This window comes from Bos taurus, chromosome 11 (assembly GCF_002263795.3).
Source record: "Bos taurus isolate L1 Dominette 01449 registration number 42190680 breed Hereford chromosome 11, ARS-UCD2.0, whole genome shotgun sequence".
Classification (NCBI taxonomy): Eukaryota; Metazoa; Chordata; class Mammalia; order Artiodactyla; family Bovidae; genus Bos; species Bos taurus.
Genome location: NC_037338.1, coordinates 73,998,309 through 74,017,435, shown reverse-complemented (window position 1 = coordinate 74,017,435; position 19,127 = coordinate 73,998,309). Strand labels below are relative to the sequence as shown.

The 19,127-nt window shown below is 54.8% G+C and overlaps 1 protein-coding gene across 13 annotated transcripts in view; it reads right to left on the bottom strand.

Annotated features, from left to right (window-relative positions):
* The window catches only part of DNMT3A (DNA methyltransferase 3 alpha), a 103,377-nt gene that overhangs the window by 57,458 nt on the left and 26,792 nt on the right, over window positions 1–19,127 (bottom strand). For 10 of the 13 annotated variants that reach the window (XR_009496275.1, XM_059891032.1, NM_001206502.2 and 7 more), the window contains one exon: window positions 6,903–7,007. Coding sequence is in view for 8 of the 13 variants with exons in the window: in XM_059891032.1 (XP_059747015.1) it covers window positions 6,903–7,007 (105 nt within the window). In the remaining 5 variants the exon portion in view is untranslated. The other 3 variants (XM_059891039.1, XM_059891038.1, XM_059891040.1) reach the window with 3 other exon arrangements.

Below are 19,127 nucleotides of genomic sequence, written 5' to 3'. Positions count from 1 at the left end.
TGCCGTGACTTCATAGCTTTAATCACATCCCGACTCAGCCTTTGTCTCTCCAGACTGGAGGGCCGTAATCTCTCTTGTCTGTCCTCACTTGGCAGCCCTGCCTTCCCCTGGATCGCTTTAGCTGCCCTTCTCTGGAGATCTTCCAGCTTCGTTACATCTTTCTTGAGGTGGCAGAACTGAAATGCACAGAATTCTCTAGGTGAAGATGATGAAAGAAGACCGACGTCAACAACTCTGCCCCAAAGCGTTCACGGAAGGTCCCTGCCACTGCGGGAGTGCGGCAGGTGTAGCTCAGGCTCCCAAGAAGCCCACGGGGTCCTAGGAAGCCCTCAGGGCTCGGGACCCGAGGGAATGAATGCCTCTTGCTGGAGGTGGCCTGGGACGTGTGGCTCCAGGGAAGGGGCAAGGGAGGGATGAAAATAAGCAGGGGTTTTCGGGAAAGCAAAATGGAGATTCTGGGATTTCACTCAGATGCTTCCCCGGTAAGACCAGCTATCTAGAGTGGCCTCTGAAAGGGGCCCTGCCAGACCTTCCAGAAGTCTCTGTCTCTGGCAATAACACTGTTGCCATCCCTGGAGGCCAGCAGCACCTTCCCTTCTCTCCCTCGTCTGCAGCCCAGCAGTGCAGGCCCTACCCATTCTGTCCCATCACGGCTGCCCCCAACCCAGTAGACTCTGGACATATTTTCTGGCCTCATCACCCTATCTCCCTGCATTCTTGTGCACTCAAACTGTCATGCTCACAAATGCCAGAGTGACCTTCCCAAAACTTGACTCCCATCACTTCACACCCCACGCCGTCTCAAAACTTCTCTAGATAAACACAACGTATTTTCAAGAGGATAAAATGTAAACCCTCAGGCTGCCTGCAAACTACCTCTCCAACCAAGATAGGTGTTCTTAAATGAAACCTCCATCCACTCAGCCCAGCCAGTCTGCTCACAGTCCATCCTCTCCCTGCCACATGGGTCCTCTCTCTGAACATGCTGCTCAGGAGGGTCCCAAGTGGGAAAATCTACTTTCCCCTTCCAGGGATCACCTCCCTTCGAAAGTCCAGCCCCTCCCCACAACATCTCTTTGGCACTTCAGGCGCAGACCTCGGACCAGGCTCTTGGGTACCGGATGCCTCCATGAGTGTTGATCTGACGGACCAGCTGTGGGAACAGCAGAGGCGTCTGCAGGGCACAGTTCCCAGAAAAGTCTCTGCCCTCCTGAGAGGCCTGCCAGCCCTGTTTTCCCCACCCCTTCAAAAGCATGAGGAGACGGGAGTGGGCAGCCGTGTGCCTGATGCAGGCTCACAGGCAGGGACACCCCCTGAGGGGCTAGGGCCCAGGAATGGGAGACACCCTTTCAGAAAGTTTTGTGCATAAAAACAAGGGGCGCCAAGTCACTGAGTCAAGGTTCCAGAGGTAAGTAAAGGAGCCCTTCGAACCTGGACACAAAAAGCGCTGTCTTCAGAAGCAAAGGGATCTATTAGGTGGGAAAATGAGCCAATACTGCAAACTCTCAATAACCAAGTTAAAAGGTTCTCAGCTAGCTTCCCTGTTGGCTTAGACTGTTAAGATTTGACTTGTAATGCAGGAGACCCAGGTTCGATCTCTGGGTCAGAAGATCCCCTGGAGAAGCAAATCCTCTGGCTACCCACTCCACTATTCTTGCCTGGAGAATCCCATGGACAGAGGAGTGTGGTGGGCTACAGTCCATGGGGTTGCAAAGAGTCAGACACTACTGAGCAACTTACACAACAGCTGGCTTAAGCTGCCATGGGACAGACTCCCAGCTTCACACAGCTTACACCCTCAAATCCTTCACTCTGAAGTGGGGCAGTGTGGCCCTTGTGAGCTCACTCACTGGGGCACTGTGTTGGAGGTTCCGCCTGCAAAGAGGAGTGAGTAACACTGGCTTTGGGCTGGTCTGGCTGAGCTCAGCGCCTGCTCCCAGCCCCCTCCTCCCCTCCCCCTCCCTCCCTTTCTGGGTTATTCTTAGCAAGAAGTGACCTCAGAGTGCTCCCACTGAGCAAAAATAACCTTGGAGGAAGTTGATGGGTATAAATCTTCAATGAATAAGTGTATCTACCTAGTAAACAGGGCAGGGAGCCCCAAAGGACCAGTCCCCCACCAGGGTCTGGTGGGCAAGGGCAGATACTGTCCCTCCTAGAGTCCCATGTGTAACCAACCCGAGGGACAAAGTTGGTCGCAGGGCCGTCTGGGCCTGCGATCAGGCAGGAACCAGCTTCAGACACCCTAACTTGTTACTCTCAATGTCCTCGGAGCTGGAGAACAAGAAGATACCTCTTCCTCCCAGCCCGACACTCGCACCCACATGCGGGCCTCCGCTCTCCGGCCAGGGGCGACCAGCCCCGCATGGTGCTGTCCCCTCCGCGGGTCTTGAGAACTGGCCAGCTAGCAGGCCCTGCACGCAGGTGCCAGCTCCCCTCCGAGGCCCCGCCCAGCCCTGTGGCTGGCTTCCTGTTTCCTGTTGCCGCGGGGGCCCTGAGCATCCTGGCTCCTAGGCCAGTGCCACAGACCGACGCCGCCGCCTGGTTGAAACGGGCCCACCTCTTACTCCTCAGACCACCCTTCCGCTTAGCCACAGGCTTACTAGTATGTGGGTCAGTCGCCCTGCTCAGTTCTGTTTCATCTGGATGCTTTTTAGACCAGGTCTACACATGTTTTCAAACAGCCCGGCCTTCGTATATTACCTTAAAGTGAATTTAGGGTACCCAGTCTCCCAGGTGGTGAGACTGGAGTGGTGAGAGAGGATGAGCACCCCGGGCTTTGCAGCTGGGACGCTGGAGGCCAAGTCTAGGTCGTCCTCTCTGAATCTCGGTCTCTTCCTCTGACTGTGGGGACAGTCACGACAGCAGCCCCCACCTCCCCATACAGGTTTGCTGTCAGCATCAAATGAGGTCCATGGGGGTAGAAGGCCTTCATAGGCAGTCGAGCCCTGTGCCGCTCTTAGCCTTTCTTCAGGGTTGCCAGTCTCAGTGAGCAGGTACCCAGTGCAACGGGAAGGGGTGGTACACCTCTGAATGGAAGATCTGGTGGAAGCGACACACTCTCACCACCAGCTTTTCTGTGCGAAAACCCAGGCTTTGGTTTAGGTATCTTAGATTCCCAATCCATCAGGGAATGATACTTCTGTAAAACACAAAATCGTGCCTGTGGATGTGGTGACAGTATCAAGTTGATATAAAGGTTTCTAAACTGATTCTCAACTTCTGTACAGACCAGGGAACAAACAGCTCTCAGACTGGTGCTTCTCCGTCAGGTGTGTGGACCCAGGTCCGGGATCGCAGGGCTGTTATCTTGTTTTAGTTCTTTGTGTTCATTTTAATTTAACAATTGGTTTAAAAGGGAGGGCCAGCGTGGCTCACGATGGCTGCCCTGGGCTTCATTTGCAAGACAGGCTTCGGTGGGCTGTGACACTGGGTGGGCAGAGAGCAGGTAAGGCTGCCAAGAACATCAGAACAAATGTGCCCAGGGTGCTCAGGGAGCAGCAAGCTGACGGGGTTTCTTTGGCAAGAGATGGACGCTGAGCACCCATGCAGAAGCAGGAGAAGTCACGTGGTGAGGAGCCAAACGAATTGTTCCAGGTCTCATCCCATGAGAAATGGAGCCCCTGGAGATTTTTTTTTTTTTTTAATATTTAAGTTTTAGCTGCACTGGGTCTTCATTGCTGCACACAGGCTTTCTCTATTTGTGGCAAACAGGGGCTGCTCTTCACTGTGGTGCTCAGGCTTCTCACTGCAGTGGCTTCTGTTGCGGAGCACGGGCTCTAGGTACACGGGCTTCAGTAGTAGCAGCATTCAGGCTTAATTGCTCCACAGCATGTGGAATCTTCCTGGACCAGGGATCAAATCCATGTCCCCTGCATTGGCAGGTGGATTCTTAACCATTGGACCACCAGGGAAGTCCCCCTGCAGATTCTTGAACAGCAACGTGCCCCAAGCTGTATTTACTGTAATTATATGTGGCCTCCTCTCAAACACATTAGGTTAAAATAAGTCTTATTTATTTGGCAGGTGCTCAGTTGGTGTAATGTGTTTGTGGCCAAAAAAGAGAGGGCTGGGGGTGTTTAGAGAGATGCTGCAGGCAGGTGGGGCCCGGTCTGGAAAGGACACAGCCAGGAGGCTGATGCAGGAGAAAGTGGAAGGTACCCAGAGACAGGTAGGTCTTGGGGGCAAAACCTAGAGACCCTGGGTGGGGAATGGCGAGGACACCACTGGATATACCTGATCCCTTCCTGTCCAGCAGTGGGTGTGCAACATTGGCACAAATCAAGAGCCCGCCTGCAGCCAGGTTTTCCTCTCGTGCTTCCCAGCACTGCCTGCTCTGTTCCACCTGCCAGGGTTTGAGCCGAGCCCACCACTCCCTGCCCAGTTCCCAGGCTTAGCTGGATGACACACACTCAGCTGCCTTAAAGCACCCTCGTCAACCCGTTCCCAGGATCACAGCTTTACCAGGTCCCCAGAAACCCACCCTGCTGTGCTCCTTGGCTGGGGAGGGGAGGAGGCCTGGGCAAGCATCGGCTCTGCAAGAGGCCCGGGAGACCGTGGACTGGCCCTGGGCTGCACCACAGACTTCCCTTATGCAGGCTCCCTTCGGGGTCAATGGGGCTGCTGCCAGGAAAGACCGGCTGGCTGTTCTCTGTGCCCTGCAATGTGCAAGGGTCCCTGTCACAACGCTGCTTTGGATCCCCTGCCTCCCCAACCAACATTGCCTCCCCGTGCTCCATCCCCCTTCCCAGGGCCTCTCTTGGGAGTCCAGGTGGCTTCAGATGTCAGTGAGGACTGGACCACAGCAACACTGGCCTGCACAGGATGTGTGCACCTCCCAGGGAGTTCTGAGAGGCTGATGCCAGGCTCCCACACGAAAGGCCTTCTAGACCCTGGCCCACTGGCCCCTGTGGGGGCCAGAGGGGCAGGCTTGTGACACTGTGCATTTGGAGCCCACCTTGCTGTTTGCACAGCATCCGTGGAGGTGGACAGGGCAGGTAGGGCTGGCAGCCATATTTTTTCCAACAAGGAAGAAAAAGCTCAGAGAGGTTCAGTAACTTGCTAAGGTCACACAGCTGGCGAGCAATAAATCCAGCACTGCTGCTTCCGTTCCACGTAAGGACAGGACCGACTTTGGCTGACCATTGGCTCTTTGGTATTTTAACCCATTTAATTTTCCCAGGGGTCTAGGGGGAATGCATCCTTATCATCTCTATTTTTCAGAAGAGGAACCCAAGGTTCAGGCGGTGACTTGTTCAAGGTCACACAGGTGGTCAGTGGTGGAGCTGAGATTCAAACCCAGGTCTGCTGGATTTTAAAGACAGTGCTTTTCCTTCCCTGCTGGGCCCCTTTTCCAGGCCAAGGTGTGTGACCCACTGACCCTTCATCCACTGGGCTGTGCACCCCCCTTCCCTTTCTTCATCCAACTCTGGACACACACTTGGGCCTGACTTCCCTGTACCCGCTGGTTCAAGGACCTCCCCCACCTCTCAGTGATGTGCCCTCCCTCTGGTTCAGGGACTCACAAAGATGAGTCAGAGGGCTGCCAGTTCCATTTGCTACAGGTGGCGGCTCCCACCCCTAGCGCCGGAAAGTAAGGGTGGAGCATGCTCTGCAGATCACAGGTACATGCATGGCTCAGATACGGAATGACCGATGGGTACTGACTCCATCGGCACTGTGCCCCTCCACTTTCCCCGACAAGATAGTCTATCTGGGGGGTGGAGTGGAGGGGCACCCAGGAATCTGGAAGTGCAGCCTGGAGTCTGCTGCAAGCTGGAAATCCCTTTGAAGTCCCCAGTTTTATCTTTCAACTGCCTGTGCATTTTTCATTCCAGGCCATAAAATATCCATGTTTGCTTGAATATTAAAAGTGTTCAAATTACTTACCAGTTAAATGACTTAACTTCTGCCCTCTTCCGCTCCAAATCTCCGAGCAGCATTGGCAGCGGTGCACTTCAATGCCCCACAGGTTCCCAAACCTCCTGACTCCGAAAACCCCGTCACCTGCAGTAGGTGTAGCCCTCCCTCCCTCATTGCAGCCACCGTTCACTCTACTCTCTGCCCCACGGAAGAAAATCCTGCTCCTCTGAGAACATGTCCTTGAAGGGCTGAGTTACAATTAACGTGGGGCTCCTGGCTCCTCCTTACCTTCTTGCTCCAAGTTTCCCATTCTCAGCTGGAAGGGACGAAAAGAAAGGAACCAGCTGTCGTTGGTGCTGGCAAATAACTACTGTTCTGCCTCTGAGTTTAAGGCATAAGGAAGGCAGGCTCCTGCAGCCCCTGGGCCCTGCCCCACAGAGCACTTCTCATCTTGGGCAACCCAGGAGCCTCGCCCTGGAATCCGAGGCAATGGCACCCAGAAGCTGGGGTTCTCTACTTCGACTAGACTTAAAACAGTGCCCAGCCCTCCTTCTCTCTGACAAAAGGACTCAAGAGCCTGCATGTCTTCCCTACTCACTTTGATCAGACTTCCAGACTTTAGTCCCCTTCATCCAAGTTCTCCAGGTGGGACGGAGGCCCAAGGTGGGTGTCTGGATGGGGAGGGAGGGGCCCATGCTGGCAGGCCAGGGAAAAACAAGTCCTACCCTCTTGCTGCCCTTCTAGAAAGAAGGTGGGAGTCAGGGGCCTGCTTCAAGTCCCACAAGATCCATAATGCAAGTCCCCTGGCCTCTGGGGGCATCCAGTTCAATGTAGAAAATAGGAAAGTTGTGGGAGTGGTTTTTGGGTCCAGAGAATGGGGAATGGAATTGGGCTCTTAACAGCTGGAGGGGTGCACCCCATCCCGCAGTCTTAGTGTGCCAAGGTCCCTGCAGGCCACACATCACGGACGTTTAGAGCCTACACGTACGGGTACGTGTGTGTGTGTGTGCGCACAGGGCTGGGGTGGACGCCACTTCACTCACCGGGGGGTGCTTGCGCTTCCTGCCAGGCCGCCCCACCTTCCGGGCAGTTGTGCTGGGCTCCTGCCGCTCCTCCTTGGCACGAGCCTCCTCCTGCTCCTCTCCCTCCTGTGGGCACAGACACAGCCTGTAAAGCCAGGGCTGGACCCCCAGAGCCCTCCCCAGCATCCCACTCACAGGGTAGCCACACTCCCAGGGCGGTGTCACGCTGGCACCCTGGTAGGGATGGTCTTCACCCGCCTCCTGCCTGGCAGAGCTGAGCCACTCTCGCGGGCCGATTTCAGTATATCCTCGGGGGGACCTGTGGGCCGCCCCGCTGCCCCGGCAGAACACAGCTCTCCCTCGGGTGGACACGTTTTCTGAACCACAGACTCATCACACAGGCTCTGACAAAAAAGTTGTTTCTGGACATGAGTTTATTTATATGGAAAAAAAAAATCTAACACAAGTGCAAAAATGAAATGAGCTCAATATTGAGTGAATCACCTTTATTGAAGAGAATCCCCTGAAGAGACACACGAAACTGAGCGACGTCTATTGGAAGTGCACTAGACCCTTGGAAGCAGGCTTGTCACAGCCGCTCTACACACGCCTGCCCTGAAAAAACCTGCCACATTGCACTGTCACCCCACACGAGTGTCTCGGGGACTGTGTCTTGGTTCATTGTGATGCCCCTCTTTCGGTGATTAGGTTGGACCAGAAGCTTGGTTTTGTTACCACCCTTCACCTGTGCCAGGGCCAGGCCCTGCAGGGCTTGTCTCATGGGGCAGACGCATAAACCTAGAAAGTCCTCCTGCCTCACTGCTCCAGCCTGGCCACAAACCACCCACAAGTCGCTTCTGACTCAGCGGCTCCAGCATGACTAATCACGAGCACAGACTGTGTTGGGGCAGGAGAGAGAAAGGGACCCCGACCCAGCGGGGGGCCCACCGGCTGCCCTTCATGCCCCTGTGTGATGATACCAGCAGCTTTGGGCGGCCTCGTGGTCCTCCCAGGGGAGGGCGCTGGCCCAGAACCGTGCTGAGGCCACAGAGAAGGGGAGGCACACAGATTCCCAGGGGATTTCATCGAGGTGGCTCTCGATGTCCCACTCAACTTTCATTTTTTGTGATTTCAAAATAGCTTGTGGTTTGCCACATTAATTTTCAGGTGATGGCGAGACATGCGGACGGAAACCTACTGTGACCAGTCGTAGACCTTAGACCCGTGGAAAGAGCAACCCTGGCCCCTCTGTCCATCTATCCATTCAAGGCCCATCTGGGACAGACCAACCAGGAAGGAGATTTGAGGGCATCACAGTTGAGGTTCTGGGAGTTCTCGGAAGAAATGCAAAGAGATGATGACAGAGGCGCCAGGCCTCGGCACCAAAGGGAAAGCTATGGTAGAGTTGGAAGACGTGGAGAGAGTGTTTAGAGGAGCAGAAAGTGGACACCAGTGTACTGTGGGTCCAGGAAAAAAAAAGGGAGCTGCCAACTCAAGAGGCAAAAATTGACAGACACAGAGAAGTTGAGGGCAGCGCAATCTGGTTAGGGATGGGAATGGCCAGCCTTTGGAGAAGCTGTGCAGAATGACACAGCAGTGAGGACTGAGGGCCCGGAGAGGGGCCAATGAGACCGTTTGAGGAACCCAGCTGAGAGAAGTCTGGAAGAGAAGCCAAGGACAGGGAGCACGGTGCTGGCTGTGGACAGGAGGGGAGGGTCCAGGGCAGACAGAAAAGGCTACCTTGGGGACCAGAGACCCTTGAAAGGCTCTGTTCAGGAAAAACTGGCAGAGAGACTGTGAGGGCAGAAAGGCTGAGGTGGGACACACCCAGGTGGAGGAGAGGCCTCTGGGGGGTGCCTAGGGGGAGTGGGCCAGACCTGCTGGTTCTGAGCGATCTTCCGAGACCCCACAGACACCCCTGTTTAAGAAACAATCACCTGGATCACGCAGAGAGCAAGGATTCCCAGCACTACTGAACGTTTGTGAAGGTTCCAACTGAATCTAACCAAATGCAGTGAACTTAATCTGAGATGGTGGTTTTGGTCAGATTCCACAATGGCTAAAATGGCACCGTCTTGACTGCACTGACCAGGTAACTCAGCATCCCCAGAACAGGTGGTCGTAGAAAGGCAGCGCTTAGAGCAAACCTAAATTAATATGTGCCTGGCTTGTTTGTATGCTGCTTTCAGGACCATTCTCTCTGAACCTCAGTTGCTGCATCCATAATGTGGGGGCATAAAGGTGTCTGGTGCCCATTCTGCCTGATTCTTGGGTTCTTAAGAAGGCAGATGAATAAAATGGTTTATCCCCTTGTTCAATTCCCAGAGCCTAGAACAGACTCAGCCCTTGGTGGGTTTTCCACATGCCCCTCAGATGAGAGGAATGACATCTTCCCTGGAAAAAAGAGGGCCCACCAAGCCCCTGGACTTGCCTACAGAATACAGGCCAGACCTGGCTGAGCCTCTGACTGTTCCTTGTGTCCGGGTTGACGGGCCTGGAAGGCACAGGCAGCAGCCAGGGTGGGGTACCGAGGTGGGTCGGGATCGGTGTGGGCAGCCAAAGGGTCCTCCCACCACCCAGAAATTCTGGCCTCTGAACTGTTTCTTTAACACATTGCATTTCTTACAGGAGGATTCATCTGATTTTCTAACTTTTGCTCTGAATTAATCGGAGGTGTGAAAGCCGGTCAGAGGCTCAGAACAGCACTCAGGAACCACAGTCACCAGGCCGCCTGCACAGACTAAAAACAAAGACACCTGACTTTTAAGGACCGCCAGGCCCACCCCCACATCAGCATATGGAGAAAGCCTCTGGGGGCCCCTGATAGTCAACCCCCTGCCATCTGGAGACTTGCTGTCATTCCTCACCTTAAGCCACGCACTCTCGGCCCAATGCACAGAGGCACTCAGCGCATCTTCCCCTGTTGAATTTTATTCAACTCAACACCCCCAAGAGGAAGGGGTGGAGGACCCTGACACCAGGCCATCTGTCCAGTCCTGGCATGTTGAGAACAGGGAGTCCCCGGGGCCCCGTCCTGAGCCCGTCCCTGGGGCCCAAGTAGGCCTTCGCTGCCCAGTCCAACACTCAAGCCTCAGGTACCCTGGGGTGTGCTCAGGAAACCAAGTGGCCATGAGACTTGGCAGGAGTTGCAGCCAGGTCTGAGTGACTCTGGCCCATACCCTTTCCATCTGGACCCGCACACAACTTTGTGAAAAGCGTACTATTTTTGGTCATGTCATTCTTCCGTGATGTAGCGACATAGCAGGGCAGAGGGAGGCGGTGATACCTTCTGCTCTGGGCCTGCCCTCGTTCACACCCATGAGGGAGAGGGGATAATACACTGAGCAGGGTGAGCAGATGGCTTGGGGCCGTGCCCCTCAAGGAGGCGTATCAAGTGGTTCATTCCCGCATCTGTCAGGGGGCCTGTTTCATTCAGTATCCCTACTGATGGGTTGAGCGAAGGAATGTAAAATATGCTTATCAAATCTGCAAGTAGCATTGAGTTAGGAGGCGTCACTAATACTCTGAAAGGGAAGAATCTGATCCACAGTGACTTGGAGCAGCTGGAAAACAGTAACAAATTGAGCAGAACAAGCTTTGAGCCCAGGTTGGTTTCCTCATCTGTCAAGTGAAGGGACTGGATTAGTCAATCCTTCCAGTGGGAATGGGCAGAAATTCTAGGGAGGTGGGCTTTGTGGGGAGTGGGCAGGGGAGGGGCAGGCTGGACTTTCTGCTCTGCTCTTTCCTCACTAGGCCCTTCCAGCTAGTTAACCTCTCCAGCCTACCATTCTGCACCTACAAAATGGGAATACTAATACCTCCTTTGCAGCAATGGTAGAACAATTAACTGAGGTAATATATGGAAAGCTGACATGTGCAAGGCACTCAAGAATTGCTAACTTCCTTTGCTCTGCACGTACAGACCAGAACTATTCCCAGAAGTGCCTCCTCCCTGCCCCCATGCAAATCCCAGCTCACGGCCTGCATATGCAGCCATCACTCACTGCTCAGACAAACCCCAACATCTGGCTGGTACCCGCCGCAGTGCAATCCTCAGGAACACTGGGGCTCCATGATCTTTCCAAAATGCAAAACTGATTATGTCACTCCACAGAGCTTAAGCCCTTGCAGAGGGGGCTCCCAGGGTTCTGCGGGATCAGCCCAAGCTCCTTAGCCCGGGTAAAGGCAGGACCTAGGATTCCGGCTGGCAGCTCCAGCCATTGCAAAACCACCACACCAGGTGCAAATGTGGGCTGCTTCCTCCCTGGGACTTTGACATAGACCCTGGCTTCTGCCACAACTACCTTCCTCTCAGGTTGACCAGAAAACCCTGACTTTTCTAACCTCACCTCCTAGATTCCCTTCCTTCTCCTTTCCTTCTCCAACACTGCAACGGACTGCTGGCTCTCCTCCTGGCCAGGCCATGAGCCCCTCCAGGGAAGGAACTCTCTTATTCACCTTGGCCTCTGTCCCCAGTGCCTCCATTCCCTGCACCTGGCACAGGGCAGGGACTCAAAATACTTGATGAGTAACTCTCACATAGTAGATGCTCAATGAACAAGTCAGCATACACAGAGAGAGAGACACATGTGTGCAAATCCACAAACCTGCACCAATACAACCAAGCAGGAGGCTCCAGTGCTGCTTGATCATTACAACTGCAAATCAGGCAACAGGGTGACTAAAATGTACCTTCTCATCTTAAACATGATCCTGTCACTTCGATCTATATAACCCTTTACAGGTTTCAAAGCCCCTTCGCATTTGGAGGCCTGTTAGATGAGGCAGTTATCATCAGGCTCTCTCAACTTCTGAGGCTAGGATTTGACCTACATTTTAACACAGCTCACTGGATGGATTATTTTAAGCCACATACAACTTCTCATTCTGAGGAGCTGGGCCATGACGATAATAATCTCTCGCATTTGTACAGTACGTGGTAATTAACAAAGCATTTTCACATACGTTATTTCATTTTATTCTTATGCCTTACAGAAAGTAGAGCTGGTTCTTTTTTTTTTTTTTCCATTACGCAGGCGGGAAATCTGAAGCTCAGAGTGGTTCTTTCAGAGATCAGAGAGCCAGCAAGGGAGGCCTTAAGAACCAAAATTTAAATCTTTTCATTCCCAGCCCCTGGATCTTTCCACAGCAACATGGCACGATACCCTCCTCTGCCGTGTGCCCCTGGCACGTGTACATATGTGTGACATGAGCAGGCAGGCAAGCCAAGGTAAAGGTATGTGCTAGCATTTACACATACACACACCCACACACGGTTGTCTCAGGGGCCTCATGCCTAGACAGAGACCCCTCCCCCTAAGAGAGAGCACATCCCACAAGGCCCTCGCCCAGAGATAGCCAGCCAGACACATGTGCTCCCTTTGGAACGCACACCGGATGCTACCGACACGGCATCCACTGAGCAGATGTCTCAAGTTGGTGTTTGAGTTGAGGGGATGAACTTGCCGGATCTAGCCAGCCACTTGCCCGGGCCCCCCGGGACAAGAAGTACGTACCAGCCTTCGCCAGCTGGCTGGCCAGCCTCCCAGGACCTGTCTGTGGTCGTGGAATTCAGTGAAACGAATTGGCTTCTCTGGCAGGCAGAGCCCGTTCTAGGCACCTGAGTCCCCAGCCTGCAGAGCTACAGGCACAGGACCCCCCACCCCAACCCCTGGGCCACCCCACACACGCTCATGCACACGCACACACCCAGCAGGCCCAGGCCAGACCATGGAGAGGTGGCCTCAGGGCGAGCTGCAGGAGGCTGGGCGGGAAGGCAGAGACACCAGACACTACTGTTGGTGCTCACACTTCCACACGGCCCTCCTGGGCCCTCTCCTCTCCTGCTCTCAGTCACCTCCCAGAGCTCAGCAGTCCTCTGTTCCAACTATCCAACAATATTCAACAAGCATTCACCGACTGCTCGGTGGGCTTCGTGTAATAATTATTGACGAAGGTCTTCCACGGCTCCCAAAAGGCCCCGTTCCTGGGCAGGCAGCGGCCATGTCCTGTGGGCCCTCCCACCCTCAGAGCTCCTGGGCACTTGCACACCATGGCTTCTCCCAGGTCCTTCACACCCCGTGCGCCATGCTGGGGCCTCACTGCCCTTCAGAAGAGAAACTCCCCCAACATGCACCCAGCCCACCGCAACCCAGCCGTGCCCACCCTTGTGGTCCTGGAGCTTCCATGAGGCCAGGCCCGTGGATGAGCTCAGAAACATTTATTGCACACCTACTGTGTACTGGAAAGATAAGCAAATAGGGAACTCAGTTCAGAGGGAGAGACACCACCTAAACACACAAGGGCCTGCACTGTGCCGAAGGCCGGATGGAGCACGGCCACTCTGCTAGCTGCCACCCCGGCAGCCCCCAAGCGCCTCTGCCCTCACCCCTTCAGCAGCCCACCCAGGACTGCGCAGCCCACCGTCTCATCCCTGCCCCACCAGCCACCCTCACTTCGTGGACAGAAAGAATCAGGTAAACCATCATGTGACCCTTACCAAGTTTCTCAGCCTCTCTCAGCCTCAACTTCTCACCCGTAAAAATGGGGATAATGACAGTGGGCACTTCCAGTTACCGTGAGGATCAAGTGAGGAAATTGCCAGGCACAGGTAACTCCTCTAGACTCTGCCTTTCCATGCTGTGCATGTGCTAAGTAGGGTGATTGTAAGTGAGAGCCCTCGTTGCTCTGTGGCTCTCCGTAAGGGCAGCTGCAGGCCAGGTCCAGTCCTTGTGCCCAGCCCAGGTGCCAGAAAGGAAGGGCTTCACCCCACTTTACACTCTCCCTGGGACACCCTCTCCTGCTCAGCTCCCTGCCGGCCCTTTTCGCTCCACAGAACTGAGCTCGGCTTCCCCACCCAGCCCGTGGCCCCTCATGGAGCCTCCAAAGATAGCAGAGCCACTGCCATAGGACTTGGGTTCATCCTGAAACTTGCCTCGGTTTTGCTTCTGCTCAGTGGGTGACAGGAGAAGGGCCCAGGGGCTCTTAGGTGCTTAAACCCACACCACTCACACCCTCAACTGCACCATCCTCATTCTTCTCCCAGGCCCTCAGTCCTTGAGGCTACAGTAGATCTTGGGCACCAATGTGCAGATAGGGCGGTAGGCAGAGAGACAGGCAAATGGGGAGAAAGGTAAGAAGGTAGATAGACAGACAGCTAGTTAACTGTCCAAAATAAATGATAAGACTCAATCTGTGCCACGGCCCTGTGTTAACTGCTCACACACACTATCTCTTGGAAAACTCTCATTTTGATGCTCAGCAGTCATGTAGCTGAGTCCACATTCAAACACATGCCTGTCTCCAGAGTCCAGCTGATCCCTGCTCAAGACTGAACTGACTGCAAAGCTAAACACGACAAGTTGTAGCAGCTAACTTCGAGAAGTTGAGAGAGCCTGAACCCCACAATGGAGGTCTTGGTCAGCTCTGGGGCGGTTGTGAGGGGTGGGCATTATTTACATCACTCGTCTGCTCTCCATGCTTGAGCATCTAATCAACTCCACTGAGCTAAAAATGGACATTTTTTATTGTCTGTGGACCGTTATTATTAGCTGTGTTCCTAAAGAGATAAGGGTATTTCTGCCTTTTCTGGAACTGTTTAAATGTGTAAGAGGGAAGGCTATTTCAGCTACCCCTATGGTGACAATTATAAAGCAAAGAGCCGGCCCTGAGTGACCATGTGCAATTTAAGTGCACTAAAGGGAAGGCATGCCTGGGGGTAGGCACTGGACCTGTGGACCAGCAAGAACAGCTGAGCCTGGAGCCAGGAGAAACCCCCCCAAGGATGCCCCTGAAGCTCACAAGCCAGAGCTCAGGAAGTCAGTGCTTGCCAGGCCTCTGGGTTAGACTTAGGTGAGGAGGGAGAAGCCCCCTTCATGGAGCTGGCCATATGTGTGTATATATACACATGTATGTAAACACACACATACATGCATACACAGGCACACCTGCTGTGCTCCCCAGCACAAACACATATCTCCCCACCACCACCACTGGCGCTTCTCCTACCCAGCAGGAGAGGGCGAACTGTCCAAGGAGGAGCCTCCCTCCTCCGAGGGCAGGCATGGCTTACCCATCCTTGTGTCCTCCTATCCCCTTCCCTTTGCTAGGTCCTCCAGGGAGGACTATTCAGTTCACCCAACAGACTCGGGGAGCCCTACTATGTGCCAGGTACTGGGAAAAAAAACCTAAGTTTGAAGAGAAAGAAAAGAGTGAAGGCAGAAGGGAAAGAAGCAACATGTATACAGCAGTGTCTTTACACAGAAGAGCATGTATTGGGTGCGTGTGTGTGTGTGTGTGTATGCACATGCACACGCGCGCATATGTACCCAGTCATGCATACTAGCCTGCACACGTGAGTTCCTGTTAGGGGTGAGTGCCCCCAACATCCACCCCAGGGCAAGAGCACGGCTACGCAGAAAAAAGCGTTCTCTGACCATCCCGACTTTTAGTCTAAATAAACATTCTTTAACTTGCAGCAGAAGAAACGTGGCTAGGACCATGGAACATCACAGCAGGGAGGCAACACCCACTCTGTTCCCCCTTCCCATGGGTCGCAGCCTGAAAGGCTCAGAAGCCTGGGTTATAATCCCAGCACCACCACTTGCTAGCTCTGTGGCCTTAGACAAGTGACCTGACCTCTCTGAGCATCAGTTTAGTCTTTAATAAGATAGTGATGGAAATAACAGAGCCTATTTTGGGGAGCAGTTGTAAGAAGGCAAGCGCAGAGCTTAAGAGAACACCTGGCAGACAGTCAGCAGTCAATGCATCTGTTAGGTTTCTGAAGCCAGAGGAGAAGGGGAGCAGGAAGATGAGGGGCCCAGCCTGAGGCCTGGACTCCTCGTGAGACACTGATTCACACTTGGGGATCCGAGGAGGCCCTTCCAGCCCCAAGGCTCGGAACGCTCTTGGTCCCCTGCCCTGTTCCTCTGCCCCACGTCTCCCCTCCACGCAGGACCTAGAACCCATCTCCATGATTCCCTCTGAGCCAGGACCCAGGTTCCTGGCCTTCCTACAGTTCACCTCCTCCTCCCTTCTCTGTGGCCACATTTACCCAGCTGACCCTTCCTGGCCAGAGCCCGAGAGCTCAGCACCCCTTCCAAGCCTGCCTCCTCCCAGTCTCCCCAAGCAGCCCCGTCCCTGCCCAGCACACGGATGATAAGGTGAGGGAGGCTGCAGGGAGAAGGGACACTGGGCAGGAGCCAGAAGGACACCAAATAACGCACACCTCTCTGCTCTCTCAGCCTACTGTCCACAGCACTGCACCCTGACTGCTTGATCTGGGCTCTGGGATTGCTCTCCAGTGAAGGAGTCTCATCCACTCTCATTCTCCTCTCTGTCCTATCCATAAGGTATTTTCTGAGCATCTGCTCTGAGCTAGTCAGGCCTTGAGGATCCACCCCAATGACAGTATTGGGGTCCTGCCCTCCAGGGACAGCGGCAGGGCTGGATATGATCCACACCGGTACTTCTCAAGTCCCCTAGAGGGCTGGTTAAAACAAGGATCGCTGGGTTCTCCCCAGAGTTTCTGATTCAGCAGGTCTGGGGTGGGGCCTGAATATTTGCATATCTAACTCTTCCAGGTATTGCTGGTATTGCTGGTTTATAGACCACAGTTTAAGAACCACTGATTCTCTCTGTAATTCAAGGCGGACTGAAGCCAGGGCTTTGATCAGAAAGGAGGAGAGAAGCTTAGGGAAAGGGCACACCAGGCAGAGGAAGCAGCATAAACAAAGGCCTGGTAGCTCCAGGAAGTATTGGAGTGAAAGGTATAGGGGGGCGTGGCCGGGGAGGGAGGGGGAGGCGGGAAGGGCACGTGGGGCCAGGCGGTGAAGGGGCCAGTGGGCAGCCACACCCCTGCCCTCTGGCTCACCAAACAGCTCCTTTGTGCCAGGCGCCCCTGGAAACTCTGCCAGGTTCCTTGGGCTCTGGCCCAAACCCATCTTCCCCTCTGCAGCCACGCGGCACCCCTGCCCCAGGCCTGGCTTTCATGGGCTGCCGTGAGTGTCTGTCAGCATCTCTGCCCGCCCTCCCAGGGCGGCTCCTGGAGCCATGAGAGCCAGCCCGGAGGTGCCAGGGAGATGTGCCAGGTGAGCCAGCACGCACACCGGGGAGGAGCGCCCGCCATGCCCCAGCCCCTGTCTATCAGCTCCTTCTATCAGCACCAGGCGCTGGGCCTGTGTGTGTGTTTGTTGCCTCTTGAGCCAGAGCAGTTACTATGGGTAGATAATAATAGCAATCATAATCCCTCGTAATTGGACCAGACTTTGCTGTTTGCAGGGTACTCCATGCCCGTGACCTCATCTGACTTCCACTACCACCCTATAAAACAGGCACAGTAAGAGTTACTATCCCCATTTTACAGCTGAGCAAATGCAAGCCCAGAGAGCCTGAAAGTCACATCTCCAGGAAATGACATCCGCAGGCCTGGGGCCTGGGACTTGGGACTCTCTGGCCAGTGCTTTTTCTCTGTCCTGAACTGTCATGATAGCGAGCCCATCTGCTGCTCTCTCTGGGGGCTCTGCTGCCCGGGGAAGCCCTGGCCAGTAATGAGAGGAATGTGGCCCATCTGCCCCATCTCCTTCATCTGTGGGGGGCAGCTGACCACCAACTGCAGGTACGTGGACACAAAGCAGTGTCAGCACCAGCCAGGACACCAGGCCAGGGGAGGGGGTCAGGGTCAATGGAGAAGCAAAGCCAGGCCCAAGGAGGGAAGGGAATTAGTCATGGCCACAGCTGTGGGTCAACAGCACAGGTGGCCGCAGGTGGCCTTGGCTCTTTGACAGCAGGGTGTGGGTCTCCTATGGTCTGAGTCCTGGGTAGGAGGAGCCCAGAAAGCCCATGGGATCAGAAAGAAAGGGACTGACCTGCAGCCCCTAGGAGCCCCAGCAGGTTGGCCGCAGCATGCATTTTGTCCCCAGCTTGGAGGCATACATGGCCCCTCATCCTAAGGCACTCTACTGGATTCTGGGCTGGGAAGGCAAGTTTCTGGGCTTCATGCATGTGTGTGTGTGTCCATACCAGGACCCACACAGGTGGGGCAGGAGACCAGGCTCTCATCTGGACTCACCACTGATTAGCTAGGCCCAGCTTCCTCGTCTACAAACCAGGGCCATCTGTCCTTGCCCCACTTGTTTCAAGGGCTGTCCTCAAGGACCAAATGGGTGGAAATTACCCAGAAAACAGAAACTGGCTCTAAGAATGAGCAAGCCTCAGAAGGAGCCAAGCACACATGGTGGGGAGAGTAGGCAGGGAGCGGGTCTCGGAACTGTGGCTGATTGCGGTCCCCAGAGCTGCTGCTCCTCAGAGGGCTCAGGGGCCCCATGCCTGGTGTCAGGTGTCCCCCTGGTTCCAGAAAGACCAACTGTGCCCCGTGAGCACACCCTGCTACTCCCAGCTACCACCTAGCACCACCACCCCTCACTCCCGCTCAGGAAAAGGAGAGCAGGCAGAGGACACTGCGGGGACCGGCCCGGGCCTGCCAGCTGGGACGCCCCAGGAAGGCCGTGGCTGGCACAGCTTCCCTGCCAGGGTGGAGGTGGGGCCTGCCATCCCTGGGGATTTGAGTGGCTCTGCCAACAGGTGGACATGGCTTGGTGAGGTCCTCAGGTAGCCAGTCAGGACCTAGCCGGGACTCCCACTAGTCTGCAGGGATCTCCTCTAACTGACTTGGGCCCATCCTAGAGTTCAGCAGAAGGGCGAACAGGTCACCCATCTTGGGGCCCTAAAAACAAGCATGTCACTGGCTCTAGGGCCAGAAGTGACACTTGCTCAGAGCCAAGGTGGGGTGGGGGCGGGAAACCAGTGTCTCCACCGTGGCTGGTGCCACACTGAGCTCACCGCACCCCATGCCCCGCGGTAAGCCAGCTGTCTGTGTAGCAGGGTGAGTCCTCACCAGGCCTCCCATCTACAGAGCTCCTTGAACTTGTCTTTGGCCTCCCCAAAGCTACTAACCCCTTGGGCAAACAGAGGCCGCTAAACCAGGTAAAATGACTTAGACATAAGGACACACAGATAATTAAGAGGCTGATTCAGAAAGGAAGCCAGGTTTGGGGCCCCTGCCAGGCCAACCCCTAACAATCGCACAGACCTGGGGTCTGAAGTTTGGCTCAAACACAACGGAGGGGCGGGGGTGGGGGCTTAGAGACCAGCTCCTGGAGCCTGGCCTGCAGTATTTAACCTCTTCACGCCTCAGTTTGCTTATCACAAAAAAAGGAGACTCCTTCCTCCCTACAGCCCCATATGGAG